The following is a 24,788-nucleotide window of genomic DNA, read 5'->3' as shown; positions in this document are numbered from 1 at the left end:
GTCCCCCTCCTAACCTGGATTCCCACCCTGAGGGCAGGCTCACCACATCCCGAGGACTTTACAATCTCCTATCTGTGGAGGGGCTTGTTTATTTGTTGGGAAAATAATTCATCTTCCAGGACCCTCACCCTTGCCCCTGGAGTGTTTGTGTGAAGGACCCTAGTCCTCAGTGGTGACCTTCTCCCCTCCTGACCCACGTCCTCAGGTATCAGAAGTGTCAGCAGCCCTCCGATGCTAAGAGCAAAACTGTGTTTTCTCTAAGGTGGTGGAGGAGTTACCCAATTCTAATCATTTTATCCTGAGTAGACACATAATTTTTATTTTGCCAAACACAAATTTTATTATTCAACTCTTTTACTAAAACTAGTCAACACTTGTTATGCTCAAAGTTTCTGAGCTGGGGCCAGAGAATTCAGCGATGGTGTTGTCTCTCGTTAAAGCTTATGTCACAGAAACCAGTGAGGTTCAGTTGTTCATTCAGTCAGTTGATGCCAGTGGGCTTCTCCCTTCCTCTGTCTCTGTCTCCCTCTGAGAATGCAGGGCAGCGAGGCCCAGGATTAGGTCAGAGAGAAATCGCCTTCTTTCCTTTACTTGTGTGTAATGTTTCATTTAAAGTTTTTGTAACTAATATTCACTTAGTGACTTATTGGACAAGATTTGTCTCGCTGCTCCTGCATTAGTTCTGATTCATGATGAGGTAAGAGCAATAAAGGGAGGTAACGAAAGGCAAAGGGGCTCCAGTCTCTATCATATTCAAACTTTAAATTTTTTGTTTATCACTGCAACTGTCCTAGAAAGTAAAAGTCGACAGCTGTCTTGTGGGCCTAAAGAAAACAAATGTGAGTCTGAATGTCATGAATGTGAAAGAAGGGAAGTGATTTCCCCCTGACACAATGCCAGATTCTAAGTTAGCTAACTTCAGTGCAGCACAGTTGGGGACGAGGCTACGTCAGAGGAGAAGGATGAGGCCAATGTGAAAAACAGAAAGACAGGAACATGGTTGCTTCTGCCAGAAGCTCAGAAGAGACCAAGTCCTTGTTCAGTTGACGGCCTTCAGCTTCGCAAGACCAGCTCCCTCATCTTTCTTTCCTTTAATCCATGAATGATCAGTTTTGAGGAGAGAAGGAAGAAGTCACACCCACCAGCTCACAAGTGACTGGCAACCAGAACCCCAGTTGCCAGAACACTAACCCTGTCTGGGAGGATCAGCAAGATCAGTCTTGCTGAGCATCTGTCTAGGTGATAAATCCATTCCGGCAATGAGAAGGGTACTTTAAGAAAACTAGAATTAAAGGAAGGGAATTAGACGATTCCAAAAGATCCTGATCTTATCTGGTTAATAGTAATCGTGATATTAAAAAGTAAGAACTGAATGTTATTGCTTGCTACTAATGGACTAGCCACTCTCTAAGTTCTTTAAAATTTAGGGACTTCCCTGGCAGTCCAGTAGTTAAGACACCGAGCTTCCACTTCTGGGGGCACAGGTTCGATCCCTGGTCGGGGAACTAAGATCTCGCATGCCCCGTGGCGCAGCCAAAAAATAGAAAAAAAAATTAACTCAACACTCTCAATAACCCTATTGGATCAAACTCACTTATACAACTGGAGAGAAATATAAGTCTGGACGAATGACCTGTTCCAAATGTACCAAAGATACAAGGGCAAACCTTAGGGTGCTTACAATGATTTGTCTGAAAGCACCCATTAAAGAAAGCGAAGGCTGCACGTGAACATGATATTTAGGAACCAACGAAATAAGCAGACAGAGGACAGTGAGATGACAAAGGACCCTTATTCCACTTAAGATGCCACAGGGTTACTGTCTATGGCTTTGTAGGACTACATGGGGTGTGGTTTGAGTCAACTGAACTGACTTTAAGTTCTAATCAAAATAGAGAAAATCACTATTAAGTAGTTAGAAGGGAATAGATTTTTATGCCTATTAAAAAAAAAAAAAAAAAAGGAAGTTTCCTACTGGCCTAGTGGTTACGATCCGGCACTCTCACTGCCGTGGCCCCGATTCAATCCCCAGTGAGGGAACTGAGATCACACAAGCCACGCAACGCCAAGTCTAAGATTTCGTGAGTGATTTCTTCAATGAAATATAGTAAAATAACTTTATTAACCCTAGAAGAGCTGACCCCTGGAATCTATGTATTTTTAACGCTTGAGTTTTCTTGTGAGTTTAAGAAAAAAAAAAGCACCTAACAATTTCTAGCCATGTGAGCTCTGACGTTTCTCCTTCAGGATGACAACTAAAAAGTCACTCACCATCTGGTTCTACAAGAATAAAGTCATTAGCCACAGCAGTCCCTTACCCCAACACGCCCTGACAGGAGTTCAGGAATGGGGCACCTTCTGCTCTGGGAAAACTGACAGAATAGGCCTGCAGGTAGTTAGATAATTTCCTGAGAAAATTCTATGAATTCAATTTTTTGCAACTTCTCATACTTAGAAAAGCACTAAAATCATTAAGAGTGACAAATGCTCCTCATGACTAGCAGCAACCTTCTACCAAGATGTGTCCTTGATTGCATGTATCCTCTTCACCACAATCACGTATATACTGACGTCCCCATTATGTGCTTGGAGAAATTCATCAGAGCTGACTGAGAGGCTGTCCTCCAGGCTATAGTCCTCAGTAAGTCCTCCCAAAAAAACTAAACTCCCCGCTCTTATGTTGTTGTTTGTTTCCAGTCAGCAAGGACCTCACTGATTTCCCAGGAGACCTCCTCAGGTCAGCCTGCTGTTCTCAATCTCAATGAAGACACCTCCATTTCTCACGTACAGTCCAGGCTGGACATCCATTTGTTTACTGATAGAGTCCAAATAAGAATCTCTACTCTTTATTGTTCCAACTGTTGGTTAAGACGTGGGTACCGAAGAGGCCTTATGTATGACCAAGACGGCAGAGCATACGCGCTTCTTAGACAGAAGCAGTGAAGGTTTTTAATGGGCTCCTTAGCAGGGAGAGTCTGGCTTGAACTCCAGAGTCACCCTCATGGCCTTGTATAGTTGTCTTTATTTAAATTTCTAGCCTCAGCCCATTAAAACATCATAATACTGAAGAATTGAAATAAAAAGTATTATTTAAAAAATCATTTGTTAATAAAATGATATTTTTAGCCGTAATATAGGAATGGTTTCTGCTTGTTTTAGGACCCTAATCCTTAGGAAGGTTTCCAAACCTCTAAATGTACTTTAAATGTCCGTCTGACTTTAAAAGTACCTACTCAGGGCTGTATGCACCAACTGGAAAGAACAGAAAGATGATTGATCCATCAGTGTCCCCTTTCCAAAGTGCCTAAATTAAATAAATGAATTTCCACTTCGCTCTTTGTTGCTTTTAGAAATTGTGACCTTCCAGTGTGCATGTTACTGATACATGCCCTGCTGGAAAGGCTCTGCCCCAGTTGTTGCTAAATATATTAAAATCCCTGCCTGTGTCCCTTCTATTCAAGCATGTTTTATTTTGTTTGTCTTTCAAAGGGGCAAAGACATCATGATGGAATGTAAGAAATTCCTTGGATTGCATTGTCCCCAGGAATATCCTTCCCTGCTCTGTGATTACTTGCTGGGTCCTAAGGACAAAACCAGTTTGCAGCTGGCACTGAGGTAACCCTCGTCCCTTCCAAGACTCCGCAGGCTGCTGTGGTATCAGTGCTGAGGACACTGCTAGTGGCCACATCCTTCTGGGAGAACTCTGTGCTATCGCATGCACCTCACTCTTTTCTTCTCTGAAAAGGAATGTTCTGGAGAAACACTTGCCTCAGTGCAGCTCATCTGTGTTCTTCCGTGTCCTGAGGACCTACCGCTGTTGCAGTGAACGCTTTAAATATCTCTGTTCTCCTTCTAAGTTCTCAAGCTGCTGCTGCCTTTCAATTTCATGTTTCCTGCCCTTTGGGCTTTTTGAGTCCTGAACCAGGTGAGCTCCTCCTAGTGCAGTCAGCACGTGGAAGTGTGCAAATAGAGGCACAGGTGGGCTCCTGGATTCTCCACCATTGTTCAGTGTTGGGCAGGGTGCCATCTATTTACTGTGTTTCTCTGGGAGTCTGGACAGTCTGGACCTGCAGTGCTTGGCAGGCGGAGAGTGTGGAGTCATATGAGAGTTTCTGACAAACCTAGAACTTTCACTCAGCTTCTGCTTTCCATTGGTGGCTTTGTAGTCTTAAGGGGAAATTGACAGCCAGAAACCCTAATGGAGAAGGAAACAGCTGTATGAAAGGGCAGTACAGCTTAATGCAGAGTGAATGGGGAGAGTACACTGGATTTCTACACTGGGAGGAACTGAATGATTGTGATATTTTAGTGAAAGAATGGGATCCAGGAAAACAGAGAGGAAGCGGAATTGTGCCATGTATCAGAATCAGCAGATAGATATATGGTATATTTTATATGTAGCATATTTTATACTATGTATTCATATATATGTACCATATATATATGTTACTGTATATAAAATTACATGCAATTGATGACACACTTTCTCCCAGTTCTGTTTTCTAGGCTGTCATTGTTTTGCAGTCAGTGACAGAGAGAGGGGGAGGAGAATTCATTATTCCCATTTAGACCTATATGAAAAATATAGGAAACACACTACCTGTTTAGCCCTCACTCTGTGGATGATACTCTGCTAAGTGTTCTTAAATATTCTAGTTGGTCTAATATTCAATACAACTCTAGGAATATTTTCCGTACTTTATATTTGAGGAAAATGAGACTCAGGGAAGTTAAGTGATTCCCCAGCATCACACGTCTGTCCTGGCAGAATCTAGACTCAATGCAGAAACCCATATCACATATAAATAATTATTTAACTTCCATCCTCTGTAATTCTCAGGCTCTTTGTTTTCTTCTTTGGTGCTTTCTGAAGATCATTTTTCCCTGGTTGACTCCTAAGTGCACTGGCTACTCCACCTTTGTGCCCTCTTCAGACTCTCCTTCTCTTTCTCACTCTTAAAAGTTGAAGGTCCTCATGAGCTTTCGGTCATCATCTCGTTCTACACTCCACTCCTAAGGAACGATATCCACATATGCTGCTTCCAATGGGAAGTCTGTCTTTAGATGTTTCTTGGCCACTTTATGCAGTCCATGTGCTTTCTCCCCTTCTTGAGATGCCTCATTCCAGATTCTGGTGAGAGAATCCCCTTTTCCCTATCTCTCATTGTAATAGGAAACTTAATTGAAATAATTTAGCATGATTACTGTTTTTATATCTTTTATGTCTTCCAAACTGAACTCTCCAGAAGAATAGGTTTGGCATTTTCTCTTTTCACCTCTGTATTCTCAGAACTATCATATATCTGATATAGAAATATGAAGTTTTAAAATATAACCTGGGACTTCCCTGCTGGTGCAGTGGTTAAGAATCCGCCTGCCATCGCAGGAGACACGGGTTCAATCCCTGGTCCGGGAAGATCCCACATGCCGCGGAGCAACTAAGCCCGTGGGCCACAACTACTGAGCCTGTGCTCTACAGCCCGCGAGCCACAACTACTGAGCCCACGTGCCGCAACTACTGAAGCCCGCACGCCTAGAGCCCGTGCTCCACAAGAGAAGCCATTGCAATGAGAAGCCCGTGCATCACAACGAAGAGTAGCCCCTGCTCGCCACAACTAGAGAAAGCCTGCGCACAGCAACTAAGACCCAGCAGGGCGAAAAATAATTAAATTTTTAAAAATAAAATAAAATATAAACCACTGAAATAAATGAATGATGAGTAGAATTTATCATCCATGTTTCAGTATGCCTTGCACATTAAAGCTACTTCTTTTTGTAAGACTAAAAAAATCCAAGATGTCATCTGGGGGAGAGTTTCATAAATTCAACAAGAAAATAATTTGAAACAATATAGAGGTAAGCATATTTTATTATATTGAATACACTATAAAGTTGAACATGATATTATATGAACAAAACTATTTTAAATACCATACATAGTATGACTGAGATAAAGTAGAAGAATAAATAGATGACTACATTAGAGCCCTTTGCACTTTAATCACTATCATTTTGACTCCTGGTCTGATCATTTCTAAATCTCTCCTGTATATGAGTCTAGTTCTGATACTTGCTCTGTCTCATCAAACTGTGCTTTTCACCTTTTAGTATGGTAAGTTTCTGTTCAAAGTTGAACATGATGTATGGGGTAAAAGGAACTGAGGTAAATTGGCCTTTAGGGTGAGGATTTACATTTATCTTGCTAAGAGGTTGGCTATGTTTACTTCTAGTCCTTGGCTCTGTTTCTGCCCTCTTTATTTTCCATATCAGCCAAGCTGGCTTATCCTTTGGGATTGGTCTTCTTGAAAATAGATTTATTAGACCTGTTTGACAAGTAACCACCATAGGTGACAGGTCTATATCTTGTTCACCATTTTATCATTAGTACAGAGTTCATAATAATTACTCCAAATAATTATTAACAAAGAGTATTCTTAGATTTTCCATTAGACCTCCCATCAGAAGCTTCTACTGACCTCGCATCAGAACCTTATATTGAAGTAATTATTAAGCATCATTAGATGATTCAGTACATTTCTACTGAGCCTCTTGGTTCATCATTCTCCATCTCACGGTGAAGACGTAGGGTGGTGAAAATGTAGGGCATAGGATGCTAGATAAAATTAGCCTTCTCTGCTTTCCTGGTGTCAGAGTCTTTGTAATGTTATATGTTCTTTTTCATTTAGTATTTTTCTGGGCGGGGTTTGTCTTGCTACTACTGAATTACTTCCTTTATCATCTTGAGTTGAGTATCTTAAGAGGGAAGCAAAAATGGAAACATAAAGGGCCCATACCATGATTTTCCATAATGTTCAATACATCACTGATGCTTCTCCTTTCAACTTTCTTGGAAAGCTGTCCTTGCATTTGATGTACTGAGGTAAAAGGAAAACAAATGCAAATCTGACTATGATGAGAGTGAAAGAAGTAAAGTGACTCCCCAGGTGAAATAATGACAATGGAAGTTCTTCCCTTGTTACCCTTCCACTTGCTCCAGTATGGGTTCTGCTGATTAATTTCAGCAAATCAGCTCTCATAAGGTCAGTTCTATCTGTTTCCCTTGTAGTGGATGGTTTCAAGCGCAGAGCAGCTTACTGACATTCAACATCATATTCATCAAAATAATGATACATTATCACTGTAAGTGATTAAATGTCAGGATTTAAAGTAAATCAAATCTTGAACACTGATATGAGTTTTCAGTACATCAAATCCATGAAATCTCTTCAGAAGCAAAAAATATTTCAAAAAAGGAAAACAATGCAGAGAAAAAAATAATCCACATCCATTCTAGGTTCCACCCTATGTCTCTCCCCCAATTCAGACGGCAAATATCTCAAACCTATTTTCTGTATATATTGTCATTCCCTTCTCTTATTCATCCTTCCACCTTCTCCACTATGGTTTCTGCTGATTAATTCTACCAAACAAGCTGTCACTAAGCGGCCAATGCCATCTCTTTTCACAATGGAGGAGCACTTTCCATCTACATTTTCACGAATGCGTTGAATCTTCTAAGCATTTTCAGTCTTTCAAACATGGTCTTCTCAACTTTCTCTCTTGTCCTGTTAACATATGGTCATTCCCCTTGCTTTCCTTTGTAGCGTTCCCTCCCTTTTAACGTTAAGGTCTTAGTATTCAATTTTCAGTCCTTTTCTCATTTGATACTCTCCTCCTATTTGATCACTTCTTCTGTTCCATGCTTTACACTTCATGGAATTGCTTATAAGTTGCCATCTCCAGTATCCAATGGACATTTGCACTGAAATGTCTACTAGTTAACTATAGGTAATATCTACTGCTATAATTTCTATATGCTCGCATGACATGATCCACCTTCTGCTGGGGGAATTCCATTTTCCCACCTTCTCACTGTAGCACTAAATTTAACTGATAGTAATTTCTACTACAAATTAGTACTATTTTAAAAATAATTAAATTTAATTGTGAATTAACTGATTTTTTAAAAATATTTATTTATTTATTTGGCTGTGTCAGGTCTTAGTTGTGGCACACGGGTTCTTCATTGCTGCGTGCAGGATCTTCATCGCGGCATTCGCGATCTTTGGTTGCAGCATTCAGGATCTTTTAGTTGTTTGCGGCATGTGGGCTCTTAGTTGTGGCATGCAGGATCTAGTTCCCTGACCAGGGATGGAATCCGGGCCCCCTGTATTGGGAGAGCAGAGTCTTAAACACTGTACCACCAAGGAAGTTCCTGTATTAACTGATTATTGTTTTTAGGTTACTTTCTTTTAAAAAAAAAAATCAAAGTTACCCAAAGCAGAATTGGATTAGTTATGTACACCTCTAGGTCCTGAGGGCAACACACGACCTGGCTAGAAGAAGTCTATTTTTGTTTCTAATGTGAAAATCGTAATGATGGGTCAAGGAATTGTAACATGCATTCTTTAATCAGGTTGCACATTCAGGCTTGGTGTGTGTTTCTTTTTTTTTTTTTTAGTGGTGCGCGGGCCTCTCACTGTTTTGGCCTCTCCCATTGCAGAGCACAGGCTCCGGAGGCGCAGGCTCAGCAGCCATGGCTCACGGGCCCAGCCGCTCCGCGGCATGTGGGATCTTCCCGGACCGGGGCACGAACCTGTGTCCCCTGCATCAGCAGGCGGACTCTCAACCACTGCGCTACCAGGGAAGCCCCTTGGTGTTTCTTTTTTAAAGAAAAAAAACAAAACAGGAAGTTTTCTCTAGTAAGAATTTAATGAACGAAGAAAACTCACAAACTGAGTTAATACAAAGTATATATTTTTTCTCTTAACCACATTGTATACATGCACATAATATTATGTAAATAAAAATAATTTAAATCTTTATAAATAGTAAAATAAATATTAAAATAGATAAATAAATATTTAAGTAGGTAAGTAAGTAGATAGATCAGCATGGGCATCTATGAGGGACGAGTGCCTGTAGAGTAGAACATCATGTTGCTTAATATTCCTGAAAACACTTGACAAATTAATTCAATTCAGGGCATGAGGAGAGCAGAAATGAGAGTCTTTGACACGGCAGCACAGGTGGAAGTGTGGTCTCGTTAGTGAGAATCATTTCCGTGTTGAACCAGGTGTGTGTCATTCCTTCCTCCTGAGTCTTTCTTGCAAGTTTGTTGATGAAGAGAAGGATCTCATGACTTCTGCTCTGACAATCTCCCAGGCACAAGGGCTGTATTTCTTCTCTTGCAGATAGACAGTGATTCTGTGGAAGTATTTCCTCACAGCCAGGATGGAGTCCTCCTTCAGCAGGGGAGTCCCTTCCAGCCCCGCCTCCTGCATCAGACAGGCTTGCAGGTCAGTGAGCTGCTGATAAAGTGCAGTGCAGAACTTGTCCAGGAGGGTCTCATCCCAAGCGGCAGCCGAGCCCTCTGTGCTGAAGAGCTGGAAGGTCTGCTGGATCATCTCATGGACGACAGCGATGGCTTGAGCCTTCTGGAACTGGTTGCCTCCAAACGCCTCCTGGGGGAATCCAAAGTCATTTCTGTCCTTCAGGCAGGAGAAGGGGGAGATTCTCCTCATTTGTTGCAGGAGCATCAGGGCCCTCGTGTTAGCCAGGCTGTGGGTCTGAGGCAGGTCGCAGCCCAGAGAGCAGTTGGAGTTGCAGCTGAGCAGCACCAGGGCCAGGAGTAAAGACAAGGTTGGGGCCATCGGGGACCCTGAAGATGCTGCCGGCCTGGCAGAGGTGGGGGGACTCTGTGAACCCTGCTCTCTAGGTTCTCTGAAGACTTTCCTTCAGGCCTGGGTCTTAAATGGGAATGAATTGGTTTCCATTTTCTGAATGTTCCCTCTTACTTTCTACTTCTGTTTTTGCTTTTCATTTTGCACTCTCCAGATAGGTTAGGGCAGCGTTTCTCAACCACTGTTTTTTATCCTTGCCTCCCCTTCTCCTGCCCACAGAACCTTTCTAGATATTTTTTTTCCATATGGCCCCCCTATGAAATTTTGATACACAGATATACGGTGTACATCGATATGTACTCCATGCATATCTCTACTTTATAAATAGAAAAAGAAAGTGAAAAGTTTTTTCTTTTTATTCGATGCAGGGGTGAGTATGACAAAAAAAATTAGGCTAAAAATTAGCTGTAAAAGCTACTGCAATTAATTTAACATTTTGGTTAAGGGTGCAGAATGACTTTTAATGTAATACATTTACTTAATAAATAGGAATGTATCAAATTACATATTCAATAAAAATTTATACAAATACTTCATAAGAATACCAATGTATAGATATATTTAAAAATCTATCAAAACTGCTAAAACCATTGAAAATTTAAATGATTTTCTTAACATTTATTTTTAAGTAATTATTAGTTTTGATTCATATCATAAAATGATTTCTAACTTCACTAGCTGCTAGATATTCCTCTAGATATTGTCAACAACTTTTTCTCTTTAGGACTAGACGTAATTATTGATCTCCTAGATAACTTTTTTAGAATTAAATAATAAAATACAACCTATTTGTGCTTAATTCCCGATGCCCACATCACACTGAGGCTCAAACATAAGCAAAATCCACAAGACAGACAAGGACAGCTCATAAGTAAGCAGAGGCCACCTCTCACATTATGACTTTGTGTTCAAGCATATGATGGAGAGAAAGTCCTCTAATGAAACATCAAGCCACCGTAGCTTGTAGCACTGATCCTGCATATTGTGTATCTTCCATGCACTCAATGTCATACTCATGCCTCTCATCTCATACACAAGAAAACCCAAAGAGAAAAATGAATACAAAGGAATGAGATTTTGCTGGATAGGGTTGAGCTTTGGAGTGCCACCCACCATTGTAGTAGCTAAGATTTGTTCGCACCCCTAAGAACTAATGTTTGCACCCGTGGGAGCGATCTGCTCCCAGATCACTGGGAGCAGCGATCTGCTCCCAGATGATTTAGGAATCATCATCGATTTGAATCTTTCTCTGTATTTTTGCATTGAATTTCAGATTCCCCAAAGGACTGTCAGAGGTTCCAATCCAAGCCTATTCTTTTCAAACAAAAGAAAACCATCTTTGTAATTAATTGAGAACTGGATAAATATTGATTGGTATCATGGAAAGAATTAACTTTCAACTCTGATCATGAATTCTTTTATTTTGCAGTGGATGTTCTGTGGCCTCAGCCCTCTGTAATTCCGATCTTTCAATAAATAATAGGTATGTGACTGTCTTTGGCAAATCAGCTCTGTAGCAACTGGACTCTTTCGTATTCTCTGTGGTATCCTCAGCACCAGGCCCAGTTTAATCACGCAACAGGTACTTTTAACTAAAGCAGTTTCTCAGATGTTCTCCTCCCACTGGAAGGCAGTTACGAATGACCAAGCTATTTTCCTTTATCACGGTCGTATTTGCTGGGATTATAATAGACAGTGGCTAGTATTCCCACTCTACTCCTACTGGTATCAGTCATGCCTACTGAGTTTGTTGCTAAAACCACTAGGATTCTCTTTCCTTCACGGTGCATATGGCTCTGGGGATTCAAGTTGTAAGAGCAGCACAATTTTCAGCCTTTGCCCGGCACTCTATTAAACTCAGGAGGATGGCCTCGTCGCTAATTTGTCCTGTACTAGGGCATGACAGAAAATAACCAGCTTGGTGTCACATACAGAGCCACGTATCTGAACTCAAACTCTCCCTGATTCACACAGGTCACAGCAACCAGACAATTAACCAGGTTACTCTTTGGTGGATCTTTACGGATGGGGCAATGACTACCTATATACGGAGATTCTTTGGAGACTCCTCACAAAGACTGATGAATGATCATTTTCATCCTGTGTCTTCATTCCCTTTCAAGGGACGATGGGGTCCATTTCAGTTTGATTTCCAAATTTTGACACATAATAATTAAAGCATTACTGCAGGTTGAAAATCAAGAGTTTGGATTCTGAGTCCTCGGTCTGCTCTTTTGGCCTGATAAATGGCTCATTCTTCTTTATTTACATGAATATATTCTGTCTTCTGGTTGCCAAGACATGTAGCCTTCAATGCCCTTTCTGGTCTGAATGTTTCCGTCCCCACAGAATTCGTATTTGGAAGTCCTAACCCCCAAAGTGATGGTATCAGGTGGCTGGCCCTTTGGGACTTGATTAAGGTGTGAAGATGGAGGCCTCACGAATGGAATTAGTGCCCTCATCAAAGAGTTCAGAGGTAAATGCCGCCCTCTCCTGCTGTATGATGATACAAGGAGAACTCTGCAGTGTGAGACCTGAAGCAGGCTCTCACCGGAACTGGACCACGCGGACACCCAGATCTTGGATTTCCAGACTCTAGAACTGTGAGCAATACATTTCTGCTCTTTACAAACTACCCAGTCTATGCTCTTTTGTTGAAGAAGCCCAAATAGTAAGACATGACCTGACCTATTGTGTCCTCAGAATACCTCGCAGAGGTCTGTAAAATACCTAAAGCGAGAGGCACCATCTTACCCAACCCCGTTTCCTAGACAGCTAGTCCAGTCCCTGTCATTTCAGGAGCTCAATCCATACTCATGAAGGGACCAGTGATGATAGTAATAGGAGAAGGAACAATACCAGCATATATTAGTTAGATATGATATGAGAGGACGATAATCTACAGAGACTTTGGAAATTCTTCATGGTTCTACAAGGGAAGTGATAATGGAATATTGTGTGAGATATTTTTTTAAAGATCATTTGCAGGAATATTTTCTTCTTCAAGTTTGCATTTTCAATACTTAGAAGATCAGGATGAGAGCCATGGGCCTGGACGCAAATGGAAGAGTTGCTCTCCATTTTTTCTTCAGTCATCCTCAAGTACTTGCAAGGAGCTGCCTGATCATACTTTCCTCGTCTCCCTCAGGCAATAAGGAAACAACTTGTGTCTACATTTGTGGATATTTTCCTCATAGGCTATGCCTTTGGGCATCAATTTGAATGCTCCTTTCCAACAGTCTATGATGCTGTGAACTCTTGAGTGACATCCGTGTCATCTTCCCCAAGCTGAACTTGTGGAATGAGAATTTGGGTCTGATTGTGGGTTTCTTTGTTTTTTTAAAATTTCTTTATTTCAGCAAATGAACAATAAAAATACATGAAATCATAATACCACTGAGTCTGAGAATAAATATCCAAACTTGACTGTTTTCTTTCTTTTAAGGCAGAACTACAGGATGAGATTTTTTTAACTTTTTATTTCATACTGGAGTATATTTGATTAACAATGCTGTGCTAGCCTCAGGTGTACAGCAAAGTGATTCAGCCATACACATTCATGCATCCATTCTTTCTCAAACTCTCCTCCCATCTAGGTTGCCACATAATATTGAGCAGAGTTCCCTGTGCTACACAGTAAGTCCCTGTTGGCCATCCATCCCAAATATAGCAGTGTGTACATGTCAATCCCAAACTCCCCAACTATCCCTCCCCCACCCTTCCCCCCTGGTAACCATAAGTTTCTTCTGTTAGTCTGTGGGTCCATTTCTGTATTGTAAATAAGTTCATTTGTATCATTTTTTTAAGATTCCACATATAAATGATATTTCTCTTTCTCTGTGGGTCAGATTGTTTTTTAATGAAGTGTGTGCAAGCAAGAACATTAGTTGTTCCCCTCCACCCCACCCAGAACTTCATTAGGACAAATAGTGTAAAGATGAAAAGTGGTCTTAGGCACTGAACTTGTCTCCTCGTCTATTAATCATCCAATAATTTGCCAACTTCTTTGCAGTGAGATTTCCACGAGGATAAAATCCAGGCCATGTAATGTGAGCAGAAGTGCTCTTGCCCTGTATAGTCCTGGCCCTTGAAAACGTCCCATGTGATGCACCAGACTTTTTCCCTTTACCACTGAGTGGAATAGACTCAAATACTGCAGAAAAATTTGCAGTCACCTGTTGATGATGGAAAAATCCACAAAACGGGGGGTACCCATGTCCCCGAATCACTCTTTGGAGAGCAACCTAGAACATCCATCTGATCAGGAATGCCTGCCTTGTGTTCTTATACCAGGGAAAGATAAGATTCTATTATGATCAAATTCCTGACAGCATTCTGTTTACCCGTTACAGCAGTCAGCATTAAGTTAACTGACAAATATCTTTAACACCACACTATCCAGAAAACCTTTCTATACTTCATGTGTTGAAAATAGCAAATACCTCTGCCAAAACTTAAAGTGATCTGTTAAATTACGTTATAAAATTATTTATACAGGAAAAGAGATTGTGTTCTGTCAAAACCTTCTTTAAAATCATGATTTTCATTTCAGACATTTTTCAGCCTGTGAGGAAACACAAGTCGAGATTGCTTTGGACTTGAACACTAATGTAATTGAATGAGAAGTGTCACGAGTATAAAAAATATTCTGTATTTGTTGACATTTCTTTGAGGATTCTTACATAAGGGAAAGGCACCTTTTAATTTCCACTCTGACAACCTCCCAGGCACAGGGGCTGTATTCCTTTGCCTTCAGATAGACATGGATTCCATGGAAATACTCCCGGGCAGCACGTCCCAAATCTCGACAATCCAGATGGTCTTTTTTCATCTGCTCCAGTCGGTGCAGCCTCAGATGAAGGCTAGAGAGAAGTTTATCGAGGAGGGTGTTGCTCCAGGCAGCACGGCTGTCCTCCGTGGTGAAGAGGTTGAAGATCTGCTGGAGCATCAGACGGTGGTGACAGGTGCCTTGAGTCACCTGGATTGGGGTGATATTCTCTCTTTTCCAAGGAAATTTGAAGTCGGTTCTGTCCTTTAGGCACCACTGAGAGGGGATCCTTTGCATCTGTTCCAAATGTTGGAAGACGTCCTTGTTTTCCTGGCTATGGCTTCTAGGCAAGTTCCAGCCAAGAGAGTAAGCAGGGATAGAGCAGAGCATCACTCCTGCCACTAGCAAATAGATCTGGGCCATTAAGAATGAGTGATTCACTAGACGGCCGCCAGGAGACGCGTGGGCACCGCCAAACAATTAGTGGGAAGCTTCCTTCCCTGGAACTGTGGACAGCGTCCTTCCCTAGGCGGCCGGTAGAGGGCGCAGGGCTTGTTTGGGAAACGCCGACTATTCAGTTTGCCTTCTGCAGCTCGAGAGACAGGGCGAAAAGTAGTCAGAGGCTGCTTTAATAATCAGCATAGGGCGCGAAACACCGTTTTCTCGGCGCTGAGTGTTGAAGAGGAAGCCTTGTCGCGGCCTCGCCACAGACATTTTTGTCTGGCTGGGAACAAGAACCTTGCATTTTCAGGCTTCCCCTGAGTTTTGCGCCTTATTTTCTCACAGAAAGTTGAGCGAGGCAATTTTTGGGAAAGAAGCCTTTTTCTGAGCGGTCTGAGGTGGGGAATCAGAGCGATTCCTAGCCTCAGAGAAAGGGGAGCCGATTTTTCAGATTCGGGCTCGTTTCTGGCGCGAGACAGCGAAGGCCCATTGAAAGGGGAACGCGGCGGCGGCGGCGATGGGACGACAGGACGGTGTTGGGGACGCCCTGAGGGGTGAGTCGGAGCGCGGCCACCACCGGGGCCGAGGACGCGGGAGCTGAGCGCCCGTGTAGATTCTCTGGGACTTCATGGTGTTTTTCAAGGATACAGCGTTAAAGTGAGGGAGAAAGTATTGAATATGTGAAAAGTAGGAATATTAAAAAAACTCACAGCCTTTTATTTTTTACATTTTAAAATTAATTTTATATTTAACTTAATTCATATCATATTTAAATTAAATATTTTAAATGTTTCATATTTTTATAAATTTATGTTAAAATATTTTCAATATTAAGCATAGAATATTAAAATGTATTTTCATATTAAAATATAGCATTTTATTAAACTTTATTTAAACTGTATTGTCTTTATACTAAAGTAAGTATTTAATATAATTAATTATTTGTTTATTTATTTTAGGCTGGGTTTATTTATTTTAGGCTGGGTTCAGTCTTCATTGCGGTGGCTTCTCTTGTTGAGGAGCACAGGCTCAGTAGTAGCAGCACATGGACTCAGTTGCTCCACGGCATGTGGGATCTTCCTAGACCAGGGCTCGAACCCGTGTCCCCTGAGTTGGCAGGCGGATTCTTAACCACTGCACCACCAGGGAAGCCCCAAGCATTGGGAAGCCCCAAGTATTTAATATAGTTTTACTTTTCTATCTTTAATGGAAGGCAACTCATTAATATTTTCAAGATTACTTTTTCACTTGTTTTTAATTGAGGGAATTACCATGTGTGACAATTTCTAATGACCCCGTGATAGCCTTAACTGATTTCTAACTCATGTTCCTGAAATGTCTTTCCCAGGACCTCACCTTGACTATAAGGTTAGAAAGAAGAGTTGGGGTGTACAAGCAGATTTCATTTACATCATGAAGGCTTACTTTGTAAGACTGTCAGGGCCATGCAAATGGAGGTCAACTTCATTTCTTTACTTAAAATTTTTATATTTTGTTCCTCGTGCATATTTTGGTATTAATTTTCATTTTAAAATATTGCATTAAAACATCCTTTATCTTAATGACTTAGATTTGGTGCCTTCTTACCATTCGTGCTTTAGAGAAGTACTAGCTTAACGTTGCCCTAATGCTAACCCAGGAAATAGCTTTTGAATTAGAGTATTGTGCTGTTCCATGGCTGAAAATCTAGGAATGCTTTAATTCTCATCATCTCTCCCCCATATATATATTTCTTACCATTTTCCTGGTCTCTACAACATTATTTTAATGTCTTTTTTTAAAGGAAGAAAAAACCCTTTTGACTGCCTTCTTCTCATTTTCTCAACTCACACCCCGTTGGCTATGGTAACCACAAATCTGATCTTTTTCTCTGAGGTTATGTGTTTGTTTTTAAGGTACAATTTAATCTGTGTCTTAAAAATTAACACCAGAGGTGGTCTGAAACAAAATAAGGTGAGGAAAAGGACTATTTATCTCATTTATACTAGTCACAGAGCAGCCTTTTTTTTTTTTTTTCTTGGGGGCAGGAGGTCAAAACACTTTCTTAGATGCTGCAAAGAGCTTCAGCTGCTGTAGGATTTCTCTCTTTAATGTACGGGGCACTGCTCTAAGGGTGGAGACTAGGTCTCTACTCCTTCACAGGCCTACAGGCAATCCCTCTCCTAGAGTTTGCATTTGGGGGCCTCAACATGCAGACCCCTGAGTGTTAAGGAACCTGTAGTCAGAGCTTCTCTTGGCTGGGCTGAGGGTGGACTATACAGGTTACCATTTGTTATATTAATACAAAAGGCTGCTATCATTCACTCTGTTCCAATTCTCAGCCTGTACTTTGCAAACTTTATTTTATTTGATCTAGGCAATGTCTTGTGTGACCACAACTAAAGGTGTCTCCATTTCTTAAAAGAGGAAATGAAAATCTGATGTCATTTAAATTCAGGAGCCCCAGATTTTTGTCAGAGTGGAGCCTTCTGCTGCTCCCAGGCCCTCCTCTTCATCAGCTCTGAGCACTGGCCCTCAGCTGCACTGAGCACGTGGTGCTTCCTTCATCCTAATCCTGCCTCTAAAGTCTGTCCTCCCTGCTCCCTGGAGGGCAGTCACCATCCCTGCCTCACTTTCCTGGAATCCACATTGCCAAGCGCATTGTCACATATATATGCAGTCAAAACATTTCTGGTGACAGAATGAAGAGAACTGCATGGATTCACCCTTGCTGTTCATTTTTATGTCACCATTATCTGTAAACTGTCAGAAAATGTGAGCTATGGTCCTGTAAAGAAATGTGGAAGAATTTAAATCTAATGTACGAGTCCCTTTAGAGGAGAATGCAGAGAGGTGAGGCTAGTTGTATTTTGGTGCAATTTAAGAAGTGGCAAAATAGAGTACAGGGTCAAAACTCTAAGTATTCGTATTAGAACTGAAAAAGAGATATATTGAGACTCAGGTTTTTATTTCAACCTTGGGTCTCATTTAGATGAATACATCCTATTGGACTGATACTCTTTCATGTTCCAGGAGTGTGTTTAATGTCCAGTGTAATAAAAGAATTGAAGTTGTGACATTCCATGTTGCCCATAAATGGCTTATTTAAGAATCTCATTTGCAGGCAGGTACTCAGAGCAGCTGGATACAGGCTCCCACAGCCAGACACCTGCATCACCAGGCTCACCGGGGCCTGCCACCCTCCTCACTGAGGACACCCAGGATGATGTTCTCCAGCTCTGTGTACACCCTTAGCTGTCACCTGGCCCAGAACCACAGCCTGCCAAAGCAGGAGACCCTCACAGTCCTGCCCCTAACAGGGAGAATCTTCTTTGTTTTCCTGCCTGAAGGACAAGAAGGTTTTCAGGTTCCATCAGCACCAGCTGGCTGACAGCCAGTTCCAAAACGCTCAGGCCGCCTCATTCTCCATGAGACGATACAGCACTTCTCCATCGTCTTCAGCACAAACAGCTGAAATTCCTCAGTGGGCTTGATCAACAGTGGGCAGATCTGGAGACTAGTTTGGTGCAGGAGATGGAGAGGAAAAGACCCTGCTGGGCAATGAGGACTCCAGCCTGACTTTGAAGAACTTCCAAAGGAGCAGGCTCGATCTGAAAAGAAAGTCCACAGCCGCTGTGCCCAGGACAATATGAGAGTGGCAGTTAAGGCGTGAAAATCAGAGTGTGCTTTCCCTGTATGTTCAACCTCAGAGAACCCAGGAGTGGGAAAAGGAGACCTGGACCCAATCTTCTACAATGGAGTCTTCTCTGCTTAAAGGTGGCCTCTAGCGTGTCAATATTCACTCAGATCAATGACTTTTCTTCTGATTCAGCTGTAAATGCATCGAGTCATCTCAGCACATTGTTTTTCAACAGTAAGTGGAAACAATACTTTTGAATGGGGAGAAAATTTATTTTTAATTTGTAATGATTAGAATTTATTTCTCTATGATGATTTTTATATTTACCACATTTATTCTTCATATTATGATATGGTCAGCTTTGTGTCTTGTTTTCCTTTGCTTTGGGGGTGCAAAAGGTATATTTTAAGTGTTAGGTTTAACTCATACTCTTAAAGAAAATCAGAGTGTCCTTAAACCTTTAATCTGCCTAAAAATCCAAAAGGAACATAAATAGTTTTATTCATTTCATTGGTTCTTAAAATATTTTGAAGTATCTCTGCTTTCGGGATTTTACTTGTGTTTTTTAATATATTGGTAGATAAGACAAAGATATTACTTTCTTAATGGAGCACTCTGTCAGAGAAGACAGGCCTTAAAGAGTAAAAAATTAGCTTGAAACCCTTTCTAGGTTATGAAGGAGATGCACAAGGCATTATGACAGGTTATAGCAGCTGGAGCTATTCTCTTTTACTTGTTCTTTCTTGGAGAAAGCATGTCTAATGGTTGCTGATTCAGTTTCAGCAGTTGCATGATCAATGAACTGTGAAATATATTATAGAGTCATGGAATTTAAACTTCAACAAAGAAGTGTGACTATCCCTTTTATTGTTGGCACTGTGGTGGGTGCCAGGTGCAATGAAAATAGTAGACACATTGCCCGCTGTCACAGAGCTTGCAGTCTGGCGGGGATATGGGTAACTAGGTGTTCAATGAAAGGAATGCTAATGCTGTGACAGGGAAAGTACAGGTTCTTGGGAGTATGTGGGCTTGCATGGATCAGGGAAAGCTTCTGCAAGAGCAGTTGGTAAGCTGGCGTCCCAGGGGCCTGCAGGGGTTTGCCAGGTAATTGCATGATGGTCAAGTTTGGCCATGTATGGAGATCATCTAGGGTAGCAGGTAAATATGAGGGTTTGGAGCTAATGACATATGTTTGGAGATGTGACTCTGGGTAAAGACATGCATATGGAAGTCAACAGTCATAGAGAGGACGTTTGGAACTATTTGGGGGGTTGAGACTATATGTGCAGAGAGGATGAAGTGCGGGACTAGCATAGATCTTTGAGGAACACCAATTCCCTAAGATGAGAGTGTGGAGTCAACAAAGGAAGGAGAGAAGGAGGGGCAGAAAAGCAGAGGATGGTGGTGACACGGAGACCAGATGAGCGTCAGACTTTAAAATGGCGGGTATAATAACAAGTATCTGATGCTTCGGACATGTCAGCCAAGGCTGCTTCACGTTGATCTCTAACCTCAGTAAGATGTAGCTTATTGGCAATATCTTATGACCTAGTAAGTATCTTAAGAAATTAATCTCAATTTTCAAGATATCTTTTTCCTCTCATTTGTTTTAAGCAAGGGTGTTAGAAGACCCTTAAGGCTTCATAGATTAAGCATTCAGCTTTATGTATATAATCAGTGGTTTTCATTGGACAGTTTTATTCACTACTTGAAAATGTCATTTTATATGGATAAGTTGCATAAAAATTTGTAATCTGCATCAAAATGCTTTTAATTTCAGCATGGTGTAAATTTAAACTTAATATATTACTTTCTACTTAATATTGGTAAATATCTTCTGTGCCAATGCACTGACTGCATTTTCTTTTGATGCCCACTAGAGATCCATAGGTATTTGTAATCTAGTGTTTGGTACATCTGTGGAATATTGCATTTGCTAGTAGAATTTAAAAATGTGTTTGTATGCTTTGCACAATACTTAAAATGATGATCCTGTTTTAATTCACAGAGGTAGAATTTTTGCATAACAAAATTATGAGCTCAGTAAAGCACAAATATGGCATTATATCAATATCTTTTGGGGACTTCCCTGGCGGTCCAGTGGTTAAGACTTCTCCTTCCAGTGCAGGGGGTGTGACTTCTATCCCTCGTTGGGGAGCTAAGATCCCACATGCCTCAGGGCCAAAGAACGAAAACATAAAAAAAACAGAAGCAATATTGTAACAAATTCAATAAAGACTTTAAAAATGGTCCACATCAAAGAAAATCTTAAAACAATATGTATCTTTTGAGTGGACATGAAATAATGGCTTTTACTCCTTTGTGCATACCTGTCACAATAACAACTATCATTGCTATGTTTAATATGTCCCTGGTGCTTAAAATAATCTGCTCACTTAAGATAACTTTATGACTTGTTATATTCTCATGATATAGAGCATATAACATGCGATGGTATGTTGAATGGAATATAGTAGTCTCATTATCCCTATTCTAAAGCTGAGAAAAGTGTACTATAGGAAAAAGAAAACAATTGCCCTAAATCATGCATGAAGCCGAAGGAAGGCTAAGGAGATGCCGAGCTAACAAATCTACTGGTCACCTGAGAAGACAAGAGTAACCCACAAGAGAAGATGCAGCAAGACTGTCATTTTCAAACAGTTTTACTGGCACAACTATGTTAAGCTTATTACACTTATCACTTTTATTCACAACTCTGAGGACCAATGATGTCCCTAACAGTGTGCAGGTTACTGGGTGGGAATAAGAAGTGTAGCTGGAGAGTGAGCTGAGTGCTATGGTACCTGATGTGGATGGAGATCTCTTTCCTAAGCCTGATAAGACTATGCTGTTCCACTCCCAGGTTTGCGAAGACCCTATACTGCACTGCCTCCCCTTTGGCCTCCTCTTGTCCCTGCTTGCTCAACCACAAACATGGCCAGGAGTTCTGCATCCCTGCTGCTCCAGAGCCTGTCCCATGAGAAAGGAAAGGCGAAAAGTCCTCAGCTGTACACTTTCATTAAGGCTAAATTGAGAACTGGGGAGCTGAGCTGCTTTGCCCAGCCTTCCTCAGGACGCAAGAAGGCCTTGGAGTTAGTTGAAAGTTATTCTCCATCAAAATATTTGGAGTCCTCTGGTTTGTTCCATTTCCTTCTGAACTTGAGACCTCAGGAATGCCAAATTCCAGTGCTGTTTTGGGGAATATGTGAAGTTTCTTGTCTCTGTTCCTAGAGGCTGATTGGGACATTTGGGAATCTATGTGCCTGAGTAACCCCAAACATTCCCACCCACGGCTGTTTACAGATCAGTATCATGCTGGAGAAGGGGAAGGACTGGGAAGTCCAGTTCCTGAGACTCGTTCTTTAATGGATTTTCTCAATTTTTAAAGCCCCTCAGCATTTGTCAAGTTCCTATGCTTTTGTATTTGCTTTGTGAAGGGCTGTATTCATCATGACACAAATGAAGGCGGCTGAGATGGTAGAGGGTGTGCCAGGCCACTGTCAGACTCCCTCCCTAACCTTCTTCTGCCTCAAACACTCAAAGTCAGCTCTCAATCAGAACTGGAGAGCCTCTTCTTTTCTCTAAACCCAGCTCCTGGACTACTGCATCCTTCCCCCAAATGCAGCAGAGACAAAAGAAAACACTCTTTTTTAGAAGAAACAATTTACTTGTGAAGAATGAACTTTGCTGTTTTTGAGAGAGACCATTTTGTTTTCAGAAGATGCCTTACCCCAAGGCTTCCTTCCATATTCTGTTCCCAATGGGACTCCCTCGTGTCAACCTCTTGCTGGACTAGGACCCTGGAATTCCACAGGGCCAGCTAGCAAGAGGGATGCCTGAGATAACAGAAGATATGAATCACCTTTCTGAAGAGAGGGTGGGGCTGGTGTCACATGAGTGCCTTTCAGGTGAGCTCTGCAAACCAAAAATAGGAGCCTGGGTGTGTCTAGTGAGAGTGGAAGCAAAGAGAGAGTGGAACGTGCTGAGTAGACTGTTCTACTGGGAAGAGATTCTTTCGAGATTAATGTGCAGGAACTAGAATTCGAGGTCGGAGGTTCATTGACATTAATAGTAGGGTCCATGTGTGTAGAGCGGTGTCATTTCAAAGCTCTTTCACACACATTGCCCCAGGCCATCATCACAACAATCCTGGACTCTCCCAGACACAGACTATGACACTCAGGGAGGTTAAGTTGTCTGAGTCATTACCCAAAATTTTGCCACCAAAACAGTCATTGTTCCACCACGTCTCACACTGTCACTTGACGGGTAAGTGCCATGGCCCAGCTTTCACATGGACGAGCAGAGCGTGGGTTAGAAGTGTCCCAGGTCCTGACTTCTTTGCTTTCTAGCTCTGAGTCTCTCCTCTGGGGGGCCATCATTTTCTGAGAGTACAGGCTCTAGGAGGTGACATTGCCAGCAATTATAGACCTGGGACTGTATGGAGAAGAGAACTAAGATCAAACCCGGGAGAGCCCAGGATTAGAGAGCAGAACCTTACCTTTCATAGCTCCTGCTTTTTTCTTCCTGATTCTGTGTTGCTGCTGAAAGCCCAAAAAATGAAAGAGTTCAGAAGCTATTTTGTGCCTATCTCATACTAAAGAAGCAACAAACATTATTAATGAAAAATGTTTGTGACTTTTTACATTATTTGAGGTCTCTGTTATTTCCATATTATTCATTTTTAAAGTAGATCTAAGTATTTTCTACTGATCCCTCTTTCTCAAAGAATTTTTACTAATTCCCAGAAAATCTTTCAGAAGTATAATACACAAGGACTTCCCTGGTGGCAGAGTGGTTAAGAATCCACCTGCCAATGCAGGGGACACGAGTTCAAGCCGTGGTCCGGGAAGATCCCACAAGTCGCGGAGCAACTAAGCCCGTGTGCCACAACTACTGAAGCCCGCGTGCCTAGAGTCCATGCTTCGTGACAAGAGAAGCCACCGCAGTGAGAAGCCTGCGCACCGCAAGGAAGAGTAGCCCCCACGAAGTAGCCGCAACGAAGACCCAATGCAGCCAAAAATAAAATGTAAATAAATAAATAAATTTATTTTTTTAAAAAAGAAGTATAATACACAGAAATTGCAAGTATCTTCAACATACAGCACAGGGAAATTTCACACACTGAATACATTGTGAAAGTAGCACCCAAGTTAAACGTAATAGATTTTGCCCAGGACCTAGCATGTTTCTTATGTTGCCTTCCAGTCGCTACCTCAGAGCAGCTCTCCTTCTCCTCCCCGATGGTAGCCACTCTGTGACTCTAACCGTCCTGATTATTTCTGACAGACACACTTGTATGCCTCTTGTGTATATTTACTCATTGAATCCTGAGAATAATCCTATGAAAAAATACTACTATTGTCCCCATATTAAAGATGAGGAAAGTAGGGAGCTTAGTGTTTGTGTTATTTGTCAAGGTCACACTGCTATTAACAGCAGAGCTGGGATCCAGTGCCATGAACCCTGGCTCCTTCTCAGAGGTTTTGAAAATCCTAGAGCTCTCCTTTCACTTGTGCTCTCTTCCTGTGGCTTTCACTCTAACAGAAACCTTGAAGCTGGAAACCTGCACAGAACCAGAGCAGCTGTGTGGCTGGTCAGTGAGTTGGAGGGACTGAAGGTATGTGTAAGGGATGAATGGTTCAGTAAAGCAGGGCCGGGGAGAAGGTGGGAGGAAGGTGCCAGGATTGGCCAGTCAACACCATATGTCACCAGCTTCCCTCGAGGAGATGACTCCTTCCCACAGGTATTTGCACCGACCACTCTTTCCTGGTGGTATAAATCAGTTACACCTATGACATCAGGACTAACCATTCTCCATAATTTCCAGGACTTCCCTCAATTCCATGGAATTCCACCTTTTGACAAGCATTTCCTGCAATGAAAGTGGTAGGACTGTTCCAAAGGACAAAATGGACAAATACTAGTCTGAAATAAATTTACATAGAAAAAAATCAGAATGTAGGTTTCAGAACTTACAAAACTCAAGATGTTTTCTCTCATAAGAATTTAATAAATAAAACAAAATGCAAATTTAATGAAATGGAAAGGTGAATATTTTCTAAATTTTAATACAATGTAAGTATAAATATATTTATATGAAAATATAAAAATAAGATACATAAATAAATAAATAAACAAATAAACAGAATAAATAAATAACAGGGTAGTCATTGCTTAGGGACTGATGCCCCTGAAGCGGAATAATTTTAACATATACTTGCTTATTACTACTGACAAAGTATTAGCTGAATTAATACAATAAATTCTGTGATTA

At 41.4% G+C, this 24,788-nt stretch overlaps 2 protein-coding genes across 2 annotated transcripts; both read right to left on the bottom strand.

Annotated features, from left to right (window-relative positions):
• Nucleotides 1–8,475: 8,475 nt before the first annotated feature.
• LOC149748957 (interferon alpha-1-like) lies at nucleotides 8,476–12,944 on the bottom strand. The gene has a single exon (XM_089913166.1). The coding sequence runs from the start codon at nucleotides 9,651–9,653 to the stop codon at nucleotides 9,084–9,086; it is 570 nt and encodes a 189-aa protein (XP_089769292.1). The 5' UTR covers nucleotides 9,654–12,944; the 3' UTR covers nucleotides 8,476–9,083.
• Nucleotides 12,945–12,951: 7 nt separating this feature from the next.
• On the bottom strand, nucleotides 12,952–17,505 carry LOC149748956 (interferon alpha-13-like). The gene has a single exon (XM_089913167.1). The coding sequence runs from the start codon at nucleotides 14,872–14,874 to the stop codon at nucleotides 14,362–14,364; it is 513 nt and encodes a 170-aa protein (XP_089769293.1). The 5' UTR covers nucleotides 14,875–17,505; the 3' UTR covers nucleotides 12,952–14,361.
• Nucleotides 17,506–24,788: the final 7,283 nt, after the last annotated feature.

Source organism: Delphinapterus leucas, chromosome 6 (genome assembly GCF_059928025.1).
Source record: "Delphinapterus leucas isolate spDelLeu-1000000601 "Yukka" chromosome 6, BTC_Dleu_Yukka2, whole genome shotgun sequence".
Taxonomy (NCBI): Eukaryota; Metazoa; Chordata; class Mammalia; order Artiodactyla; family Monodontidae; genus Delphinapterus; species Delphinapterus leucas.
The sequence above is the reverse complement of the archived record's forward strand: the minus strand, read 5'-3'. Positions and strand labels throughout refer to the sequence as shown.